The sequence below is a fragment of the Anopheles funestus genome, chromosome 3RL, assembly GCF_943734845.2.
Source record: "Anopheles funestus chromosome 3RL, idAnoFuneDA-416_04, whole genome shotgun sequence".
NCBI lineage: Eukaryota > Metazoa > Arthropoda > Insecta > Diptera > Culicidae > Anopheles > Anopheles funestus.
Window position 1 is genome coordinate 63,253,963 of NC_064599.1, and position 19,828 is coordinate 63,273,790.

Sequence of the window (19,828 nt, forward strand, 5' to 3'; positions counted from 1 at the left end):
AGTTCAGTGGGACACGGGAAAGCACGTGAATGAGAAAATGAGCAGCAGCTAGTCCGAGACCGAATCGTTTACGTTGTGGTTGTACCGTTATCTCGCGCGACTGGGTTAAGAGTGAGAGTGACCAGGCGTCCGCTTGGTCGCTTTTGCACTATGAGGTGGTGATTGGAAAGATTAATCCAAAAACGGAAAAAATATAAGGATTTTAAAATTTTCGATCTTTTATTCAAATATTTTAACCGATTTTATATACATTTTATACACCGGTTTCTTTTACATCGGTTTCTCTATAGTACCGGTATCTTTTATTTTAATATTTTTTCATTTTCTTTTTCTAATCTTTTATTTTAATATTTTTCCTTCTTCTTCTTCTTCTTCTTCTTGGCATTAACAACCTTATAGGTCACGCCGGCCATTTCTGGCTTACTAGACTTATTTTACCACGTAGCCGGATAGTCAGTCCTTGCTACGGGGGAACGGTCCGGATGGGATTTGAACCCGGTCCTGCCGTGTGGACTGGCGCCGTTTATCGCATGTACCACCGGGCCGCCCCTATTTTTTCTAATATTTTTTCTAATCACGTTTATTTTTATTAGCAGATAGTTTATAGTATACTAATCGTACAAATTTAAGAAATATTTTTATGAAATTGAACTAAACATTTGTCCACATTTCTTGTTCCAATGTGCAGCGGACGCTGGACCATGGTTCATTTTTCCCACCCCTTCATACCAGCACGCTGCAGCTCACGATGAGATTAGCCTGGCCACCCTTCATGAAAGGGTAAGCGAGAGAGAGAGAGCGCGCGGCCGGTACATCAGTGAGCGAAGCGTTGGTATGTGTACGGTCCCAGGCTGGGGTGGCTTTTGGGGGGCGAACGTGCGTTCGATGGCGGTGGTGTGGTCCAACCGAAGCGAGTGATAGTCGTGTTGCTACACCGCTGTTGGCTCACTCTCGTTCAAACAGCGCAACCGATCGCACACGCGCGCGCGCGCATTACCAGGCTCCCCAATCAGGGAAGTTTTAGCAGTAACCGGTACCCGGGGGGTGCGAATCTACCCTGCGAACACAGAAACCGAAATCGATCCCTCCGGAATTGTTGTTTGAGCTGGGAGTCGTGAGAAGCCCACGCAGTACGAATCAAATCATCAACCAGTGAGAGTGAGCGCTTGTGTGTGAGATCGACCAGCGAAACGGTGGGGTGGAAAGGGCAGACGGAAAACGGTTCGGATTCGGGACATTTGGAATCCCCCCAGCGAAGTGACCCCCTACCCTACTACTACTACTATTACTACTACTACTACTACCACAACCACCGTTACTACTTAGCGGGAAAGTCACTTAGTGAGAGCGAAAGAGAGCATCAAAGAAAGAGCAAGCGTGTGTGAATGTGTGTGTCAGTGTAGCAGTGTGCGAGAAAGCAAGCGCATACGCAAGCGAAAGAAGCAGTTTGTTAATATATAACAAGTTGCATCATAGTCTTAAGACTTCAGTCTTAAGAAAGTGTACCGTCTACCAACATCTTTCGCAAAACAACAACAACAACAAAATTAGGGAAAACAAAACAAAAGACTACATCTGTTCGCGCGCGCGTTTTTCTCGTGCTTTCTGGTTAGAATTTTTCGCGCGTTTTTTTTGAGTGTTTTTTTTTAATTTTGAAAATTAGTGTGTACACAAATGCTTCCTAGTGCATCGAATCGGTGTCAATAGCTGATCGATTAGACTGTATAATGGAAAATGCTACAACTGATTGAATCATGGATTATTTCTACTTCTGGATCTACAACAAATGAGGACAAAGTGGTGACAAAAGCGTGTCAGCAAGTGCATTATCGTTGAATGTTTTTCCTGATTGCGATTCCTAGCGTGTAGTGCGCGTTGAACAAACTTGACACAGTTGTTCTGGTGGTGAAACAAGGTGGAATTAATCTTACAATTTTCTCGAATGGACTGGAGCACGAGAACATCTTGATCGATCTTGATGTTTAAGAAGTGGTGCAATACAAGGAAGAAAAAGTTCGCGCTGTGATAGGTGTGCAATTGGGTAGTTGGTGACAGTGCAATAGAGTTTGTGCCTCGACACATAGGAAGAAACAAAACAGGATCCATACATCGTCTGATCCCTAGCCCACGAGTGTCTAGTGAGTGTAAGTGAGCGATACCAAGTTGATCCCGGTAAAAAAGCATCAACGGGCATTGTGAGTGCTCCCGTCAGTGGTTCCGTGTTCCTCTATATGTGTGTCCCGCCTTGGCAAACGGTAAAGTGAAATTTGTCGCCTAAAATATGGAATCGCCTCAAATGTACGATACGAATCAAATCCAAGTGCGCAGTGATATCAAGAAGCTAACGATGGCCGCGAACAATGGCGTGAACGGTACGAACGGTACGGCCAACGGGGGTTCGCCGACGAACAACAACTCACCGACGGCTATTAATCAGAACACGCTCGCGCTAAAGCAGCAGCAGCAGCAGCAACATCAGCAGACACAGCAACAGGTTCAGCAGCAGGTTCAGCAGCAGGTCCAGCAGCAGGTACAGCAGCAAACCCAGCAACAGGTACAGCTTGGACAGCATCCGAGCAATGGTGCGTCCGGGCTGCTATCGAACGGGAATCTGCTCTCCAAGCAGATGCTGCAACAGATCCAGTACTCGCAATCCGAGCTAGACGAGCTAACGTCACAGGAGATCTCGCTCGATCTGCAGCACCTGATCGATGATCAGTTTCGCGACCCGGAAGCGTTGGGCATCTTCACCGAGATGGTTACCGTGGGTAGCACGAACGGTACGATGGCCAACCCGCTAGTACAGTCGGCCGCTGCCAAAGCACTCCAGCTGCAGCAGGCACGTCTGTCGCAGCACACGAACGGTGGCAACAGCTATCAGCGTTCGTTGGCCTATATGCCACAGCCCGTACATACGGGTGCGGCCTATGGCAGTACCTCCAGCGATGAGAATAGCTCCGTCGGATCGTCAGCTGACTCGGCCAACATCAAGGAAGAACCGGTCGATCCGAACGAGTACCGTCGGCAGCTGCTAGCGAATGGCGCATCCGGTGGTGCTCAGTTCATGGGCACCATCAACGGCTACCAAGGATTGCCAGGGACGGGTGGTGGTGGTGGAACGGGCGGAGGTGGTGGTGGTGGTGGCGCGACACCCAACGGAGTGTCCGGTGCACTGGGCACCACCGGCGGTACGACACCAAACTACGTCACGAACGGCAATGGCAACAGCTTCTCCAGCCTAACGCCCGCCACCGTACTCCATCATCAGGCACTGCCTCACCTGTCCGGTGCGGCCCACCTGGCGAACCTTACCAAACACAGCAAAATGTTACCGCACGTCGGTCGCAAAACGCAGCAAAAAACCGTCGACAAGGGTACGGACGAGTACCGGAGGCGACGGGAGCGGAACAACATCGCGGTACGGAAGTCGCGCGAAAAGGCGAAGGTACGATCGCGCGAGGTCGAGGAAAAGGTGAAGACGCTGCTAAAGGAGAAGGACGTACTGATACGCAAGATCGAGGAGAAGAACAACGAGATCGCACTGTACAAGCAGCTGTATATGCACCTGATGAACCACAGCAATCCGGAGATCAACCAGATCTGTCGCAGTGCGCTAAATCTGTCCAACATGGGCGACCACATGTGATCGGTAGTACCCGGTGGCGGGATCATCCACCAGCAAGTTACCGCGATGCCTACGCTGTAAATATATATGTCGCACTGCTCCCCGATGTCCGTCATCTCACTGTCACACGGGGTTACATCTCACTTTTCCCAACAGCCCCATCTGAGATGGCAGTGAGATGGCCGCGGATCTTCGATTGGGAACTGAATCGTTTATCGCTTTATTGAGGAGTTCTGACGTTCGGGAGTTTTTGGGTCGGCTGTTAACCGATTTGCTGTAGTAGACACGTTTCAGTTCCCGAGAGCTCGGGTTTTCTTCTTCATTCCGTTTGGCGTTTTGTACACGAACCAAAGACAACAAGAGACTCCGCATTCTGCCACCCTCTACCCCTTTTCCCCAAAGCTGAGTAGAATCGAAGCCAACTAGACAGCGCAGACAGCGCGAACGTGGATGATGGAAGAACAGCAAATCGGTGACAGAGCGAAAGAAAACTGATGGAAAAATATTTTGCGGGCAAAAAAAGCGATTGGGCAGGGCAGGGGCTTTATCGCCCAACAGATAATACCGTGGCAAGCGTGTGCGTGAAGCAATCGAAGGAACTTAAATACCTGTACATAGCGTTTAAGGCATTCGTGTTTATTTTCTATGTTATTAATATTATTATTATTATTGCGTTTTGCGTGTAAAAAGGCGTGAGATCACGATCCCAAGTGAGGAAGGACAAGGGTGACCAAGGGGTGGGACGATGTAGAAAATAACATTTAGCAAAAAAAAACACAAAACGTTCGACTCTTACTTTACTTAAGAATTGCACAAAGATTCATATCACCGTGGGGCAGCTGTTGATAAGACTTGATACTTTTTGTTGTTGTTTTATTTCGTTACTTCGTCTGGTTGATCTGGTCTATTTGGTTTAGTTTTTCCCTGTTTCCCAGCGAAAGGTGATCGTTGTATACTAGCAAAATGGATGTATGTGCACTATCGGAATGTGAAAATAATACACCCTTTTTTTAACAAAAAACCATATTCAACTCTCTTTAATGTATCATCTTTCTTTTCTATTTGGGTATTGGAACTTTCCCTTACAGATCATACTATAGTTAATCCTTTTAAGACTGACGTTCCTATTGCTCTTCTAATTATACTCATCTATCCGTTAACTAGCTGAGTTGCTTAACTCGTCATTTTTGTTATACTTCTTGTTTCTTTTCGGTTTTTGTCTCCTTTTATTACTTCATTTATTTTCAACGTTGTTTTCTTTTACCTCCATCTTGTAACAATCTTAATCGTTTTCAATCATACTTTCTTCTCTTCCGTTTCGTCGCAATGCACTTTTCTATTTAATTTCTTCTAAAACTTCTTTAACCTTTTTTCTAATTACTGTTCTCTGTACTTTCATTATGAAGCCTTTGTTCCTTTCCATTTTCTTTCACATTTTCATTTCGTCACTTATTACTTTCACTATTCTATTAAAACTGTTTTCAAATTATTTTATTAACTATGCTTGTGTTTCTTCCATTTGTTCTTTTCTGTTTTAACTGTTTTCTTTCTTCTAATCTTCTCTTACTTGTTTTAATTACCACAATCAGTTCTTTCATCACTTCTACTTTCTCCTACTAAAATAAAAGACATCGTTTGCATTCTTTTGCAAGCAGACACCCTCCTCCTCCCCCCCTCCACACACCAATCAGGGCAGTAAAAGCTTAGTACCAGTTATGTAAATATAAATCGTGCACCCCAAAAAAAACCCCCGTAACCTGCTTATCGAATTATCGTTACCAATGTGCGTATGAAAACCTAAGAATTGTGCAAACTTTGCATACAGAAACGAAATCAGTAGGTCTCTGACATCATTCTGCTGTGGTGCAAGTCGATTAGAATATTGGGTGAACAATCATCCTGGATGTATAAACTGGCCACGGTGCACGGTTACGATTTGCTCTAGAACATAATGAAGTAAGAATCGAAACCATCGTTCGCAAGGGAGTAAATATTTAAAACCCGTTTAAAACCGATTGCGCTGAATGAAAGTGAAAGAGGAAGCGATCGTTAACGGTCAAACGGAGCAGCGGGACTGGATGAAAGGCAAGAAAAAACAAGGGCGCATCGAAATGAAACCGAAGATAAATTATGAAAATGAAGGTGTTGTGTGTCAGCCAGAGGTTGAACCGTGTAGAATGTTTATTAGTAAAGTTAATGCGTCCTACGAATCGAAACGTTAAGTTACCATTTTAGCATAGTATGCGACCTTTCGTTGGAAGCTTCTGCACCCAAATATGTTTAAAAAAAATACACAATCACATGTTCGTTTTGAAGATACGTCGCTCTCCTGATCGTTATGATGTTTATAATTTAATATGTTTCATTTTTCTTAACGGTACTGTTTTTCTTTTTGTTGAAAATCATTTGACAGTTGTATAATTCCATCACAGTGAAATTGTGCGGTAAATGGTAGCGAATGAATAAAGTAAAGAGAAGTAGGAAATGTTTTTTTTTTCTTCAATTCGCCCAGTAAACAGAAGCGAAAAAAATGTACGAAACGTATGTAGAATAAAAATGGCAGCAGCGAAATGCAGCAAACGGTCTCTGATAAAAATAAATGATAGTAAAAGCAAACTGTATATCCTATAACCTGTAACACACCACCTTTTTCTTCTCAGCTTGTGATGGCAAATACCTGTTAGTTAGCTGAATAGTAATCGATCGAAAATCTACATAAACACGGGCTGAATAAGTGTAATAAACTCATTTAAAATATGGAAAAATAATTTGTTTTATTTATATTACTGTAACAATTATTTAATCTATAATGCTTAATGTGTTGGATCTGTAAGTTCTAACGAAAAAGGAGACGCTCTTTAAAGACGGATAAGAGACAAATTGAATAGCTACAAATCCAGGACAACATTGACGTGACTACAAACCAGCTGTCATTACATTTCTTTATCCCTATCGGCGTTCACCGGAATAGAGGGTAATAGATAACGCAGGTCGTACACTATAGGCACAGTAGACGTCTTTAAACGAAAGACGCAAAAGATGTATTTTCATATTCTCTTCATTGAGCCTGATATCTCTTTTATTATCTGAAGGTAACTCTTTCCTTTGTATCCACGGAACGAAAGTTTGTCTGGAACCCAAAACTCATCTTGGGCGATGATATAATTGGTCGCGATCAGATGACGTGCTCTTCTATATACATATTATGATTTGACATTTCTATGGATATAGCTTTATTAAGCTTCTGTTGCACTAATCTCCGAAAAGAGGAAGACACTGTTAAGATCACAGATATGAGATCCGTCTTTGACTTCAGAATAATTGTTGTTATTGTCATCAAACATTTGACAGAATGTCTGTCAGAATGACTGTCCTGTAAAACTGTTTATGATAAATAAAACTTAATTTCCAATAGGTACGAGTGATCCAGTATCTAAGGCTTCATCCTCGTGCTAAACATGCCTAAAGCGCCCAGTTTTCACAATTTTTCTGGACCGCGTTTCATGAAAGTTCAAGAATGTGTTGGAAGACGATGTACTTAGTATCGGCTTAGTATTTCACAATCGTCATTCTGTAAACTGCAGCATTCTAATTTCAAAGATATGTATTTTTTGTATTTTTTTTTTAATAGCCGTAGGTTTAAATTCAAGTTCATTGGCTGTAGAGTGACACCTATCGACCATTAGGAGAAAAGTAGAAATTGTTTAATAGATCTAGATTAACTTATCCGTAACAAACATTTCCTTGATTTTGTTTTTTGCAATTTTAACTATCTAGAGGATCGCAAAAAGAACAACAAGACAGTCTTACCTTCAAACTCATCACTCCCTACCAAAAATATCCGCTCCTCACACAGAATGCATCCGATGGCCGTTTTATGTCTAACTGGTTGAACAAATGATCCGACACTTGGCCCGACCAGTTGGTGCGAGAATAAGTGCGCCACAATAAATGCGCCAAGTGGAAAGAAACACAATACCCGGTTTGCGAGTGCCGTACCGGGGGCACTTAGAATGAAAACCTAGAAACAATGGTTAAACACAGTCAAACTATTGGCGTGTGGCCAATTTCGCTGCAGATATAGAATGGCGGGGTAAAAAAAATTAAATGAATTGTTTTTCCCGATCTAAGCACCACCATCGGTTGTGTGAAAATTATCTTAATTTTCATAGTTCGGTGTACATTGAGACAGGGAGAAGTCGATCGGAGGAAAGCAAGTGGCAAAAACACGTCATCCCAACATATCAGCGCTTCCTTTAACGTGAGTCCATCATTCTGGCACGCGGGTAATGTGCATTTTTCTTCTGTTTTTTTCGCGACAAAAAGGAAATTAATTCGGTCGCCGTTTAGAAGTTGGCCCCTAGTTGGCACCGTCACTCACGCTGCAGTCTCAGGGCGTGATATCCGCGCTTGACAGTGGATTGTAAATTAACCGTACTGCGATGCCTGCCTTACAGACCCACTCGGGTCACTCTCTCCGCGGTTCGTATCAGTGTACTAAAGGGGGAAAAAAGTGGTAAAAATTTTCACCACATCAAACAAGAACAAGATCGCTGAATGATGGAGGTCGCACCTGAACACGGTCCGTTCATAGCTGATGGCAATAGTGCTAACTATTGCCGGTTGCGAAATCCACTATAAAACACGTCGGGCGAAGAAATTTGGTCCCGCTACCCGTCTCTTTCGGTGAAAGTGGGTTGAACTTGAGCTACTTATGGCGGACCTGCCATCGATGATGGGAGACAGCAATGGAAGGCGAAGTGGAAGCTTGAGGGATATCTCTTTTTATTGATGTTATGTGATAATTGTTTCGACTGATTTGAATGATTTGTGTATGTATTTCCTCATATGGTAGCGTTGACTATATACATAATTGATTATATTTAAAAATATAAAGGAACAGTTACGATTCAAATACAGTTGCTTGAAACACTACAACAAACCAGGAATGAAGTTTCGCTAAAAAGCAATAAAATTCGTAAATGAAAGAATTTGTTAAATGGTTACGCATTTTAGTTTTGTTAACATAATCAAAAGATGTTAAATTTTAAAAAAAAAATATCTATTATAAAAAAATAGATAGACATATCATATAGGAAATGGAAATTTTCGAAAAATGGCAAATTGACAGACATGTATCATTTATTATAATCGAAAAAGAGATCTTCGACTAACGTTTTGATCTCAACTTATGTTTTGAGTTCTAAAAAGCAAGATTCAGTTTAATGGAAGTAAATTTGAAGTTTAAGCAAATAAAATAAATGATTGAAATAGGACCGAAAATCGAAAATCATCATTGATTGTTTCATAGATATTAAAGGAATTTCGAGCTTAGTAAGATTTTTAGAGTAAAATTGGTTGGTTGGATATTAACTATATTTGGGAATGGGCATTTCCTCACAAGTTGGGATACAACTTCTTTATTTAGTTTTTATCTGTGTGTTGCAAATCTTGCGTAATTGAGATCCTTCATAGACATCGAGTGTATCTTAGAAATCAGAAATGAAATATAATAGCTTAATTTCTTCAATATTTCGGGTTAATCAGTATTGATATATAAAACATTTACTACAAAAAATGCTAGTTCATTTATTTGTTTTTTGGGATGGGATGGTGTTACTCCAGCGAGCAACTCCGAATTACAAGAAGAATCGTATCGCAGTATTCGAGAAGTCCATTTCTAGCAGTCTTTTGTTTTATAAGGTATGCTTCAAGATACGCTATCATTCGGTGTAAATTGATCATTGAGGATCAAGGATAGTTTTGAATTACCGAGAAATCCCTACCAGTAAATCAATTATTACATGTAACAATAAAATGAGAATACACTGAACATCTTATTATAAATAAAAAACAATTTTGTAATGTATAACCCTAAACCAACTCCAATAAAAAACCAATAAAACGAAAGAACATAAAACTAAACACCGGACGCCGTTAAAAAAAAGGAAAGGATCGTAAAAACAAAGCTCCTAAGCTCGAAGAAGAAAGAAACAAAAAGTCTATCGTTCACACGATCGTAACAAAACGAGTAACTCGATCGATTGTCATCACGGTGACACTAGTCTACTGGCCAACAAAAGCGTTACCATCCAAACCAAAACATACAGTGCTGCGATACCATAGTAACCGTACACACATTTATGTTTGATTTTACTTCGTTTTTTTTTACTATCCGAATAACTCGGTGTCAAAAAAAAACTTTCACTCTCGTCGCCTGACCATACCGAGAGGGCAAAAAAACGGTTGTGATGTTTTGGAAGCTTGACAATGGCCGTCGATGTACGGTGTGGTCACAACAATGCGGAAGGTTTTTTTGGAAACAGCAAACAAATAAAGTGCGATATAAAAACGAACCCCCCTTAGTGGACAGCATAGTCCAACCTTTATTTTATTGATAGTTTTAGGGCGTTTAGGATTTTGTCCTCTTTCTTCAAACCACACAACGAGTGAAGGGTTTGCAGTGTTTAAAACAGTACCGGGTCAATCAAACTCACACCAGCTGCAAGATGCATCCACGCATCCGTACTGATTCGGAACGGGCGGGAATTATTTTTAAAATGACCTTCCGCAGCCCTTCAAGGAACCTTTCTGGTGGTAATGCATCCAACGCACAAAATGTAGAGATTGATTTCGCGCTGGGCAGTACACATTTGTAATACATCTCTATATTAACAGCTTCATTACACATGCCACCTTCGTGTTTAGTGATCAGTTAACCGTACCTTTTGTCCACTTCCTGTACCGATAGTGCATGGTAAAGAGAAAGCATAACCGAGCGTTACATCTCCTGTTAGGTACACGCACGCGAACAGCCAACTCCACTTTGACTTCACGCTCCTAATCATGTCTTCACGGGTAGCACTACTGACCTACTACCGGATGCAGCCGGATGCATTTTTTTTCTGCCGCATCTTCCCCATCTCAATTCACTCACCGGATTCGGGACCTAAATTCTATTCTTAGAACACCTTCGGTTCTGTATCGTGCTAGGTGGACGCACAGTGGACACCATGAGTACATCTTCCACCGTTGAATTCCTTTCAACAGATTTTTTCTTATGATTTAAGAACAGTTGTGTGTATCGGGGGGATTTTTTTTCTTTCTTCTAGCAAATTTACCACCCAACCTAACTTTTGCCCCATTTCCAGTATTCTTTGAGTCGGTTCATATAATTTTTCCAACCCTGTTTGGGGGAGGGGGGGGCGGTTGGTGCTAGTGAAAAACACACACATGTTGTGGCGCCGTTAGAGAAACTGTTTGTTGTACCCTGTGATCTGTACTTCCTGTACCGTTCACTAAATAATCCGCACCTAATTCGAATCGAATCGTTTCCGGCTTTGGGGACAGTAATTTGTTCCATTCATTTATTATTCTCTGTACAAGGAAAAGGGTTCGTTACAAGGAATAAAAAAATTGTGCACAAATTTAAAGTGTGGTTAATTCGGGGACGGAAATGTGTGGGGGAATCTCATTTGTCAACATTTTGTGAACGGACGAAGTGTTGTAAAATGTATGATGGAAATATGTTTTGAAGATGCATATTTTTCAAATTATTCAATCCATCACTCCTGTGCATCTAAAAGGGAGTTTCGAATGTCTCGAGTTTCTTGAATATTTCCTTCTGGATTGTCCCAAACGATGTTTCACAAATGTGATTTTAAACAGCAATTGAACAAAATTTAGGTTCATAGATTAATTTTAGTGCTAAGTACAATCTATCACTAAATCAAGGTACAGTATATAACATAAAAAATTGAAGCAATGTGTAAAGTTGTGATTATTTGAAAAATAAACTTTTTCATTTCATCTATTTTTTTACATTGAATTACACGAAATATTTAAAATAAAACCTGCACCAGGCAATGAAACCTGCATAAATGCACCGCAGGTTTTTCCAAATGAGTAAGGCATGTAATAACATTTAATAGCCTAACATTTTCATCGATTCTTTAAACGAACAACTCATTAAAATCATTTTTTTAACTCTATACAATATCAAATGTACTTCACTTCAAACTATTTTTTCTTGAGAAAAAACCTAGATGTCGCATAATTATGTTACAGACTGTAGCAACATTTCATAACCACAAGACATGAATATGGTTTCATCTGATCATGTTGACTGACCCTATTGTAACAAGGGAATGGCGAAGAAAAGAAACGAAAACTCTGATAGTACTGTGCCATGCCATTGTTTTCCTGTTTTTTTGTTGGAAATTTACAACAAAACCATGACCACGGTAATACTAATTTCTGTTATTCTATCATTTCATTCTGCTTGCACATATTTCTGACAAACAAAAAATCCTGTTCGTTCAAAACCATGAAACCTTTCGAATAATTTTTTTCGTTATCAAATCAAATGGCGATAAGGTGCATAATGCATAATAATGTGCTGCCACAACTAATCGCTTTGTTGTTGATTGGTTTGGGAAGTGCAATGTAAATACTTTTATCACCTTATTCCCTCTCGTTATTTCTCACACCTAACGGTTTTTTGTTTATATTTAAGCTTACTGCAAAAGTGATCTTTATGTGTTCTTTGATGAGATGAGTCGGTCCGAAACCAATTAGCAGATTATATTCCCTTTTTGCTTCTACCATGCGTACCATTTTGTTCTGCATGTGATGCAGTTTGCAGTGCTTTAATCTTGTCCCTGGTAACGATTCCACTCACCTTTGCTCCTCCCGTTGAATCGCGGATGTTTCACACTGATATCATTAACCTTGAACTGCTAAACATTTGGCGAAGGTGCCAACGACCGTAGATTTGCTAATAATCTATGCTCGCTTAACACGACGAGATGTGTGCAAAAATGCAAGGAAAATGTGGAAAAGTATATTTTATGATTTAAAATATACTAATATGTATATAAATATAGAAAGAAAGTGGAGAAGAAACTATACATAATTTTTGATAATAATAATAAAGATATAATAGTGTATTGATAGTTCTCCAAAACTCATCGCGTGAAAAACACATGTTACACTGATCCAATTTCGAACTCCAAACGGACTTGCATGGTTTGTTTCCCTACATTTTGCCAACCCCACCAAGATAACTCTAAGCCCAGTTTCCTAAAGAAAACCCCTTTCATATCAATCGCGCTACTCCACAATCCAAGTTCGATTCGGTATTCTATCTTCCCAACAAAGAAAACGAAGAAAAAAAAATGCACCAATAGCTCACCATCGCATCAAAAAAGCGCTGCTGCATTCTTCCGCTGCACAAACATCCACCAACATGCGTGAATGCGAACAACGCCAACTACAACAACTACAAAAAAAAACCCGACCACCCGAAAAACTAGTGCGGCCAAAGCATAACAAACACGCATCTCTGAAGAAAACAAAAATAGGTCAAAACTATTTAAAACGAACCTACTTCAAACCATGTCCTATGGTGGTTTGGAGGAAAGACCCGCTGAAGATGGTCCGGAAGATGGGCCGTATGGGAAGGGCCCTAGCGCATTCGTACCATAAAGCGGTGTTAGTGTGGGGTTTGGAAAAGGTAGGGAGAGACCCCCTCAATACCCGTACACGAGATAAGGCGAATGTCTCACCGCAAAAGGGAAGGATGGGGTACAAGCTCCCAAGCCCTTCGTCTAAATGGCCGAAAAAAATAAACCTTCCCTTTCAATCGTGCGCCCGATCGACGATGCGTAGACAAATCCGCGCTAATGGCACGATAGCATGGGTGGAAAAGAGATACTAAATATTAAATCAGAAGACAAAGAAGAGTGGCCTACGCAGGGCAAACAGCTAAACACACACACACCCGCACAGATGGTGTAGAATATAAAAACTCACCAAAAAAAAAACGAGGGTGGTGATGCGCCGAATGCCCTAATATTGCTCAGGGGGTTTTTTCTGCTTCTGTTCCCTTCATCAGCAGAACACCATACAACGAAAGCGAAAGTGATCGAGCCCTTTACCCATACAAACACCCCATAAAGAAGTGAAGACGTTCCACCGACTGTGCTGGCAGCTTCTGGGAGTTGTGTAAAGAGGGGGATGAAAACAAAACTAGAACACGTTGCTCGATCATAGTGTTTGAATTTTTTCCCTCCACCTCAGAACGGATGCTCCACAGCTTTTCCGGTGGGTAAGGGGGGGAAACGGAGCCAGAAGGTTGGTTGGGAGGAATTTATGTTTGCGCTCGTCGATTTGTCTTCGTGTTTGTAAGTGTCAGTCTCCGCTGGTGTAGCATAAATTTAAGGGAAGCGGTAACACCAACCGCCCTGAAGAAGCGAACAACGCTACGGACGTATATAGGCGAATACATAGCGAGTGGAGGAAAAAAAACCTTCCCAAAATGAATTATGCACTTGACCAGTGCGCGTTATGCGTTAAGTGTTCGGTGTTTTTTGGAGTCTTTTGGCTGTCCAGGGTGAGACTCGCCAAGACGGCAAGGCGATGGGTGGCAACTACTTGATAAGACGTAGCACTAATGTGAGAAAGGGAAAGCGATCTGTTTTGCTTGGTAGATAGTGAGCGCGAGCGATCCCGTTGTTAACCTCTTCAAATGCGGAAAGGTTCTGGTTTTCGGCCAAAAACCTCTGTTCTGAAGTGTTCTTCAGCGTGGGGTGTAGCCTCAAAAACAAAATGTGCACCCTCCCATAGAAAAGTAGGTCATCATATAGAGTTCCCGATGCATTCGCTCTATATCGGTACGTCTAATCATGATCGTTGTGGTGTGTGTTGATATAAAAATATAGGCCAACGTTTGCAATAAAGAGCATTTGGATGCATAAAATCAATCTTCAATCCCGGTCGAAGACGCATTGTGCTGTGAGTCGCGTTACGTTACGCAACAAGATCAGAGCTGCGTCTTAATCTTTTACGCGAACTAAACTTTCTTCGAAACGGGATGCTTCATTATCACAAGCAACTTCCCATGACTTAACGAACCAGCACGTTGGAAGATGTATTTCAATTTATTTATTTTAACCCGTCCTCTTTGGGATCTTCTCTTCTCTGGAAGGTTATAGTTACGTTTACATCGAAAGCCACTTGTTAACATCTCCAACCCATCTCCAACATCACCAAACGTATCGATCATTCGGAACTGGTAGATATTGAAGCTTTTCGCAGGCATCGAAGTCACATACGAGTGGAGTGGCCATTATGGAGAGTTGCTGAGAGAGAAAAAAACATATATCCACAACCGGCGAGAGGAAGGAAAGCGAAAGTGATTTCTATTTCTTCGCTGTTACATGTGCGGATGAACGGTGACTGCACTTGGAGTGCTGAAGTTACCACGATTCCAAGGTCGCCGATCCTCGTTGGAGGTTTGTTTTTGTCACGTTTGTCCCTTATGCTAATCCGCATTTACCCTACAGCTGTATGCGATCGTACGAGCTTCTTCCGAAGGCTTCCAAGCAATAGCCTACGAAGATGAGAAGGCCTCAGATTCAATAGCTCCGAAGACCTGTGAGGTGTCTAGGTTGGGATCGCTAAACCTCCCAGCCCATCCCAAAGTGCCGCTCCGGTGCCATCGTTTATGTGCATGTTTTATTCAATCACACGCAAAATAAACCAGTCTAGCTCCGGGTGCGTAGTGTAGTGTTTGTCTGGTCACAGCACACTCCACACGTTACGCACTACTCCCAGGTCGCTTCAGGTCTTCCCAGCTCCCCAGCAGACGGGCGGACGTGCGTTGATTTTTAAAACCACACCGGAATGGTGATACCTTTCTCGGTGAAGTGTCCGGCATCGAAACCGGCGGTGGAAAATGTATTGTGGGTTATATTTTAAAATGCACAAGTTTATCGCCGAGCTGTGAAGACCTAAGCCGGAGGCTTCTGCAACGTTTGGAGAATAGTTCGGTAGGTTTGGCCGACCCCAGTGCCAGTGGGCCAGTGGGTAAGGTGATGCGGGTGTTACAAACAAAGCGCGAAGAAGATTTAGCCCTCGGTATTTTTTTTTTTTCTTTAGTTTCGTGCAAACGGACGAACTGCATCGAATGCGTCACACGTCAAGCAAAAGGAGTAGGACGCCCCAACAGCAAAAAAAAGCTGACAGTCACACACCCGTAGCGAATTCACCAAACGAAAGAAGGAGAGAGAAACTTTCGAAATTGCATTACATAATGCACCGACGGTGTGAGCCGCTTGTTTACTTTTGGGTGGTACACGTTCGCGGCCCGGTCAAGCAGACGATCCGCCCGACACCGGTATCAGTGGATGAATCTTCACTCACGACTCCACTGTACGGTACGGTACCGTAGAAGGATCAGCAAAGTTTGACACCTTATGATGCCTTTTGTGTACATTTGGCTTTCAAAGCAGGATTGGTGCGAAGCGTACGAACATGTAATGGAGTCCTGCTAATGGATCATATCTTCTGCCAAAAGTGCCACTCCATCTTGTCGCTTACGGGTCCAGACGTGTCGGAAGCAAACGGTACCATATTAGGCGAAATTTGTCAAGTGATCATTTTTTTTCTTAACCCTCACTTTTGAAGATGTTTCCGCAGTTCCCGTTCGCAAAGCACACCCAACCGGCAGCTGAATACGAAATTAATGAAAGTGGTCAACGGTGGTACGCGATCGCTTAACACGCACGGCACTCGTCCTACAATCGGTCCGGTTCAGGGTTATTGGGTAGATGGAGTAGGCGGGCGGAGTGAGAACTAAAGAGCTTGCTTGAGGGAGGGAGCAAGGTGGAAGCCGGAGGGGATTAAAATTTAAATCGATTCAAGCGCTCTGACAGTTCGGGTCGAACGAGTGGAATCACTTAAAAAGCCATATCTCGGATGTTCTGGTTCGGGTCGCTGGGATAAACTAGGCCACCCGACAAACCCGGTAGGATGTCGTCTGTCACGATTTTTCTCTCTTTTACTACCGATGCAGCTGTTTATATTTTTTGTTTGCGTTGTTGCTGCTGCAGTGCTAAGAAAATGAAGCTCAAAATTCGCTGTAGGAAGATATGTAGGTGGTCGATGTACTCAGAGGCACAGCATCTTCCGCAGCGCCGCAGTATGGTTGGAGATGATCGTTATGAATGGATGCATGTCCCGGCAGCAAGGAGCGCCTTTTATGGGATTCGATGCACATTGGGCAGATTGTTTTTAACGCATAGTATGAAAAAGAACGGGTGGGCTGCAAGTAAGAACCCGGGAAGACAAACCGTTTCCGGAGCGAAGGAATTTGATTTATTTGAACAGGAATTCATATGCACTCAATAAACAGAGGAAGAACAGAACGATCTGACTTTTGGACATTGAAATTATGCAAATTAAAATACACTATACGTTTCTATCACAAATCTTAACAAGTTAACATAATGTTCTTCATCATTAAATTATCCATCCTGACCTCAATAGCAATTATATAAGCCCTTTTCTAACGTCACTTTATCGGATGATCTATCAATCACTTATCAAGTGATAGCCTATTTTGGTAAGCTTTTCAGGTTCACTTGGGTTTTTGGTGATCAAAACCATTCCTTAAATTCCTTTGTCCAGCTTAACCATTAAACTCCGCTTTGTTAAAGGTCAAGTCGCATCATCGTCGATCATCGGGACTTTATCATCGTCGATCGTTTCTTAATTGTAAATGGGCAGTCATTTCATCCGATAGAGTGTGGTGATTTGATGGAAAACCTTCATTTACTTTTAGATACAGTAATAAATAAGCTTTGGCATAAGAGAGAAACTTTCGTTGAAAACATGAAGCTCGCTTGATCATGCGCTGAGGTCACTATGGTGGCGAACAATATCTTTTCCTTTGCGTGTGTTTATCAAGCACCGGCATCTGGAACTGATAATCGATATCTGTATTCGATGCAAATGATTCGCACACACACAAAGGGGGGGGGGGCATTCTTCTGGGGCAGCTTCTAGTTCCAGCAACGCTAAAGTCTATATTTGAATAGACACTGTCAATGGGTTTGATTTGCATAGCCAAACAACACATGCCGTCGTATCGAACGATTTTCCGTGCAACAAAGTATATCGATGCCTTACATTTCAAGTTCAGGAGATGCATAATTTATCGGAAAAATTAGAGTTTCTTTCTCCTCCGTAGAAAGTTATTCAAGATCAACCACACGTAAAGTAGATAGAATTCCATCAATTATTGGATAACAAGTCTCTCTTTCCCTGTACTTGGTACTCTACAAAGAACCTAAGACATCTTCGCTTAGACATTGTCAGTTCAAGAATCTGAATCGCTACTTCCCGCCACCAACTTGTCACTCAAGAGACACCTTCTTTTCGCTGTTGCTCTGTTTAAAAAAGCGATCGATTTATTGCTCAGGTGGAAATGGTGTAACATGCAGCCTTTCCGGTACTGTTTGAACTTCTACCGGGCACCGAACAAACAGCGTCGCCACCGTTTGCGCAGAGGGTTAAGTATCACGCACGCGTACTGTTTGCGCTCCTATCAAACCCTCATGTCTGCGCTGTGATGGCACTGTGATGATAGGGACGTGCTGGACGCGCAGTCACTTGACTGCCACAGGTATCCCAAGGGCCAATCCGTACCAAACCCGTTATCAGTCCGGTTAGACAGGGAGCGATACGCAGTACGATTACGACCCGGATCGTTACAAGGAACTCCCTTACTGTAAATGGTACAAACTTCAAACTTCCAAAAGGGTTTCTCCTCTCCATTGGTCTCGTGAGGTGCACTTGCAGCATAAAACTGCTTGCCAGTGTGATGAGCCGTTGCATGTGCAGACAATGTAAACACATTGTGCGTCGGTTTTCTGGGAGCAGCTCTGAACAGTTCTGAAGTAGGCCAATTGATCCACTTGACACGAACGCTCCCAGTTGACGTCGTCCAAGGCAAGGGTTGAGACGTTTTGGGGAGACATCTGGGGGACTCTCCGCTCCCTTGAGTCCCCAAATCAAGGGCCATTTGGGTCCGTCCGGGACTCAAAAGTCTCAAGCCCGAACGGCCACACATTGTAAGTAGGCCAATGTTAGTTTCACTGATAAGTTCTTTTTTTCATCCAATGCGAACCAAAGACCGGAGGGCAGGGTTTTCGGTGTGATAAGGGACGGGATTGAAAGCGACGTTTCGGTAGCAGCTCTGGAGCAGGGCTTAGAAAACTATCGCAGTGCTGCGATGCGATAAGGAAGCTTTTCATGTGAAAAGGAAAGGATTATATAACGTTTGATGATCGGATCGGCGGGAACCTGCTGGTCGTAAAGTGATGCTCACAACCTTGGCAGGGCTCAAGAGAGACTTTAAGTTTGCTTTGTCGTGGCCGGTAGTGTTGGGTATATTCAATCGTGTTTTTAAGTTAATGCGTTCAAGATTTTTTTGTTTTCGATCGTACTGAGTGGAAATGAGTCATAAAATGTAGTCATTGAACAAGACTAAATTATAGCACCCTGCCATAGTAAATCAATCCCGTGTGGTTCACAAACACATATTTGGATTTTTGCATCCCTTCCAGCAGGAGACTTGTTAATTATGAACCGATCCAACGCATAGTTTGCATGCAATTATAAACAAGCGACCAAAACGTGTCGTACAGCGATAGCTTCTTGTAGCCATCTGTCATCTGTTCCGTTTCGATGCTCGGTCTACAAATCTTCGCCCCAAATCCTTTTTGTCATTTTTGTTGCGTTCTCGAACTGGTAGGCGTCGGATGCTAGCCCATCGGTAATGGCTTTCGCTTTCCGATGCCCGAGGAGTGGCGCATCCAAATGCATTCTAGCTCTAGCGCTGTCAGTCTCCTGCCGTGCATTTGTGCGGGAACATCAGTGGGGTATCCCCGTATTAGATGGGCCCGATCGGTGAACCTCCTACGCCGTGGATTGATGCAGTTTAGATGCTGGTTTTTGTGTCGCAGATCTCCAGCTATGCGTGGAGCCCGCTGGATGGAGGAGGATACGATGCGCACATGCGGATCGAATCGCACATCCGTCATTTGTGCGCGTCTGCGGGCTCATATATGGGTACGATGCAGCTTCGATCCGGCCCACAGACAGTTTGGCGAGGGACACAATACTGCTCGTGCGGCTGAGGGCGTCCGCGCGTTGGCCACGATCTACGGATGTAGGCCCCAAAATCCACGGGCCTGTCTACGTCGATGTATCATAATTGGATAGGGCTTGGGCGAAGGAAAGACCCTTCCTAAATGACGCATTACAGCAGAAGCTATCATAGACGAGCTGTCTTGTTGGCATCAGCCAAAACATGTGGGTGTCACTCAATACGCTAGGCATCTAATTGTCACCTCGTGC

The 19,828-nt window shown here is 42.8% G+C and overlaps 1 protein-coding gene across 1 annotated transcript; it reads left to right on the forward strand.

Annotated features, from left to right (window-relative positions):
- The first annotated feature begins 905 nt into the window (after nucleotides 1–905).
- On the forward strand, nucleotides 906–6,125 carry LOC125770311 (CCAAT/enhancer-binding protein). The gene has a single exon (XM_049439732.1). The coding sequence runs from the start codon at nucleotides 2,282–2,284 to the stop codon at nucleotides 3,644–3,646; it is 1,365 nt and encodes a 454-aa protein (XP_049295689.1). The 5' UTR covers nucleotides 906–2,281; the 3' UTR covers nucleotides 3,647–6,125.
- Nucleotides 6,126–19,828: the final 13,703 nt, after the last annotated feature.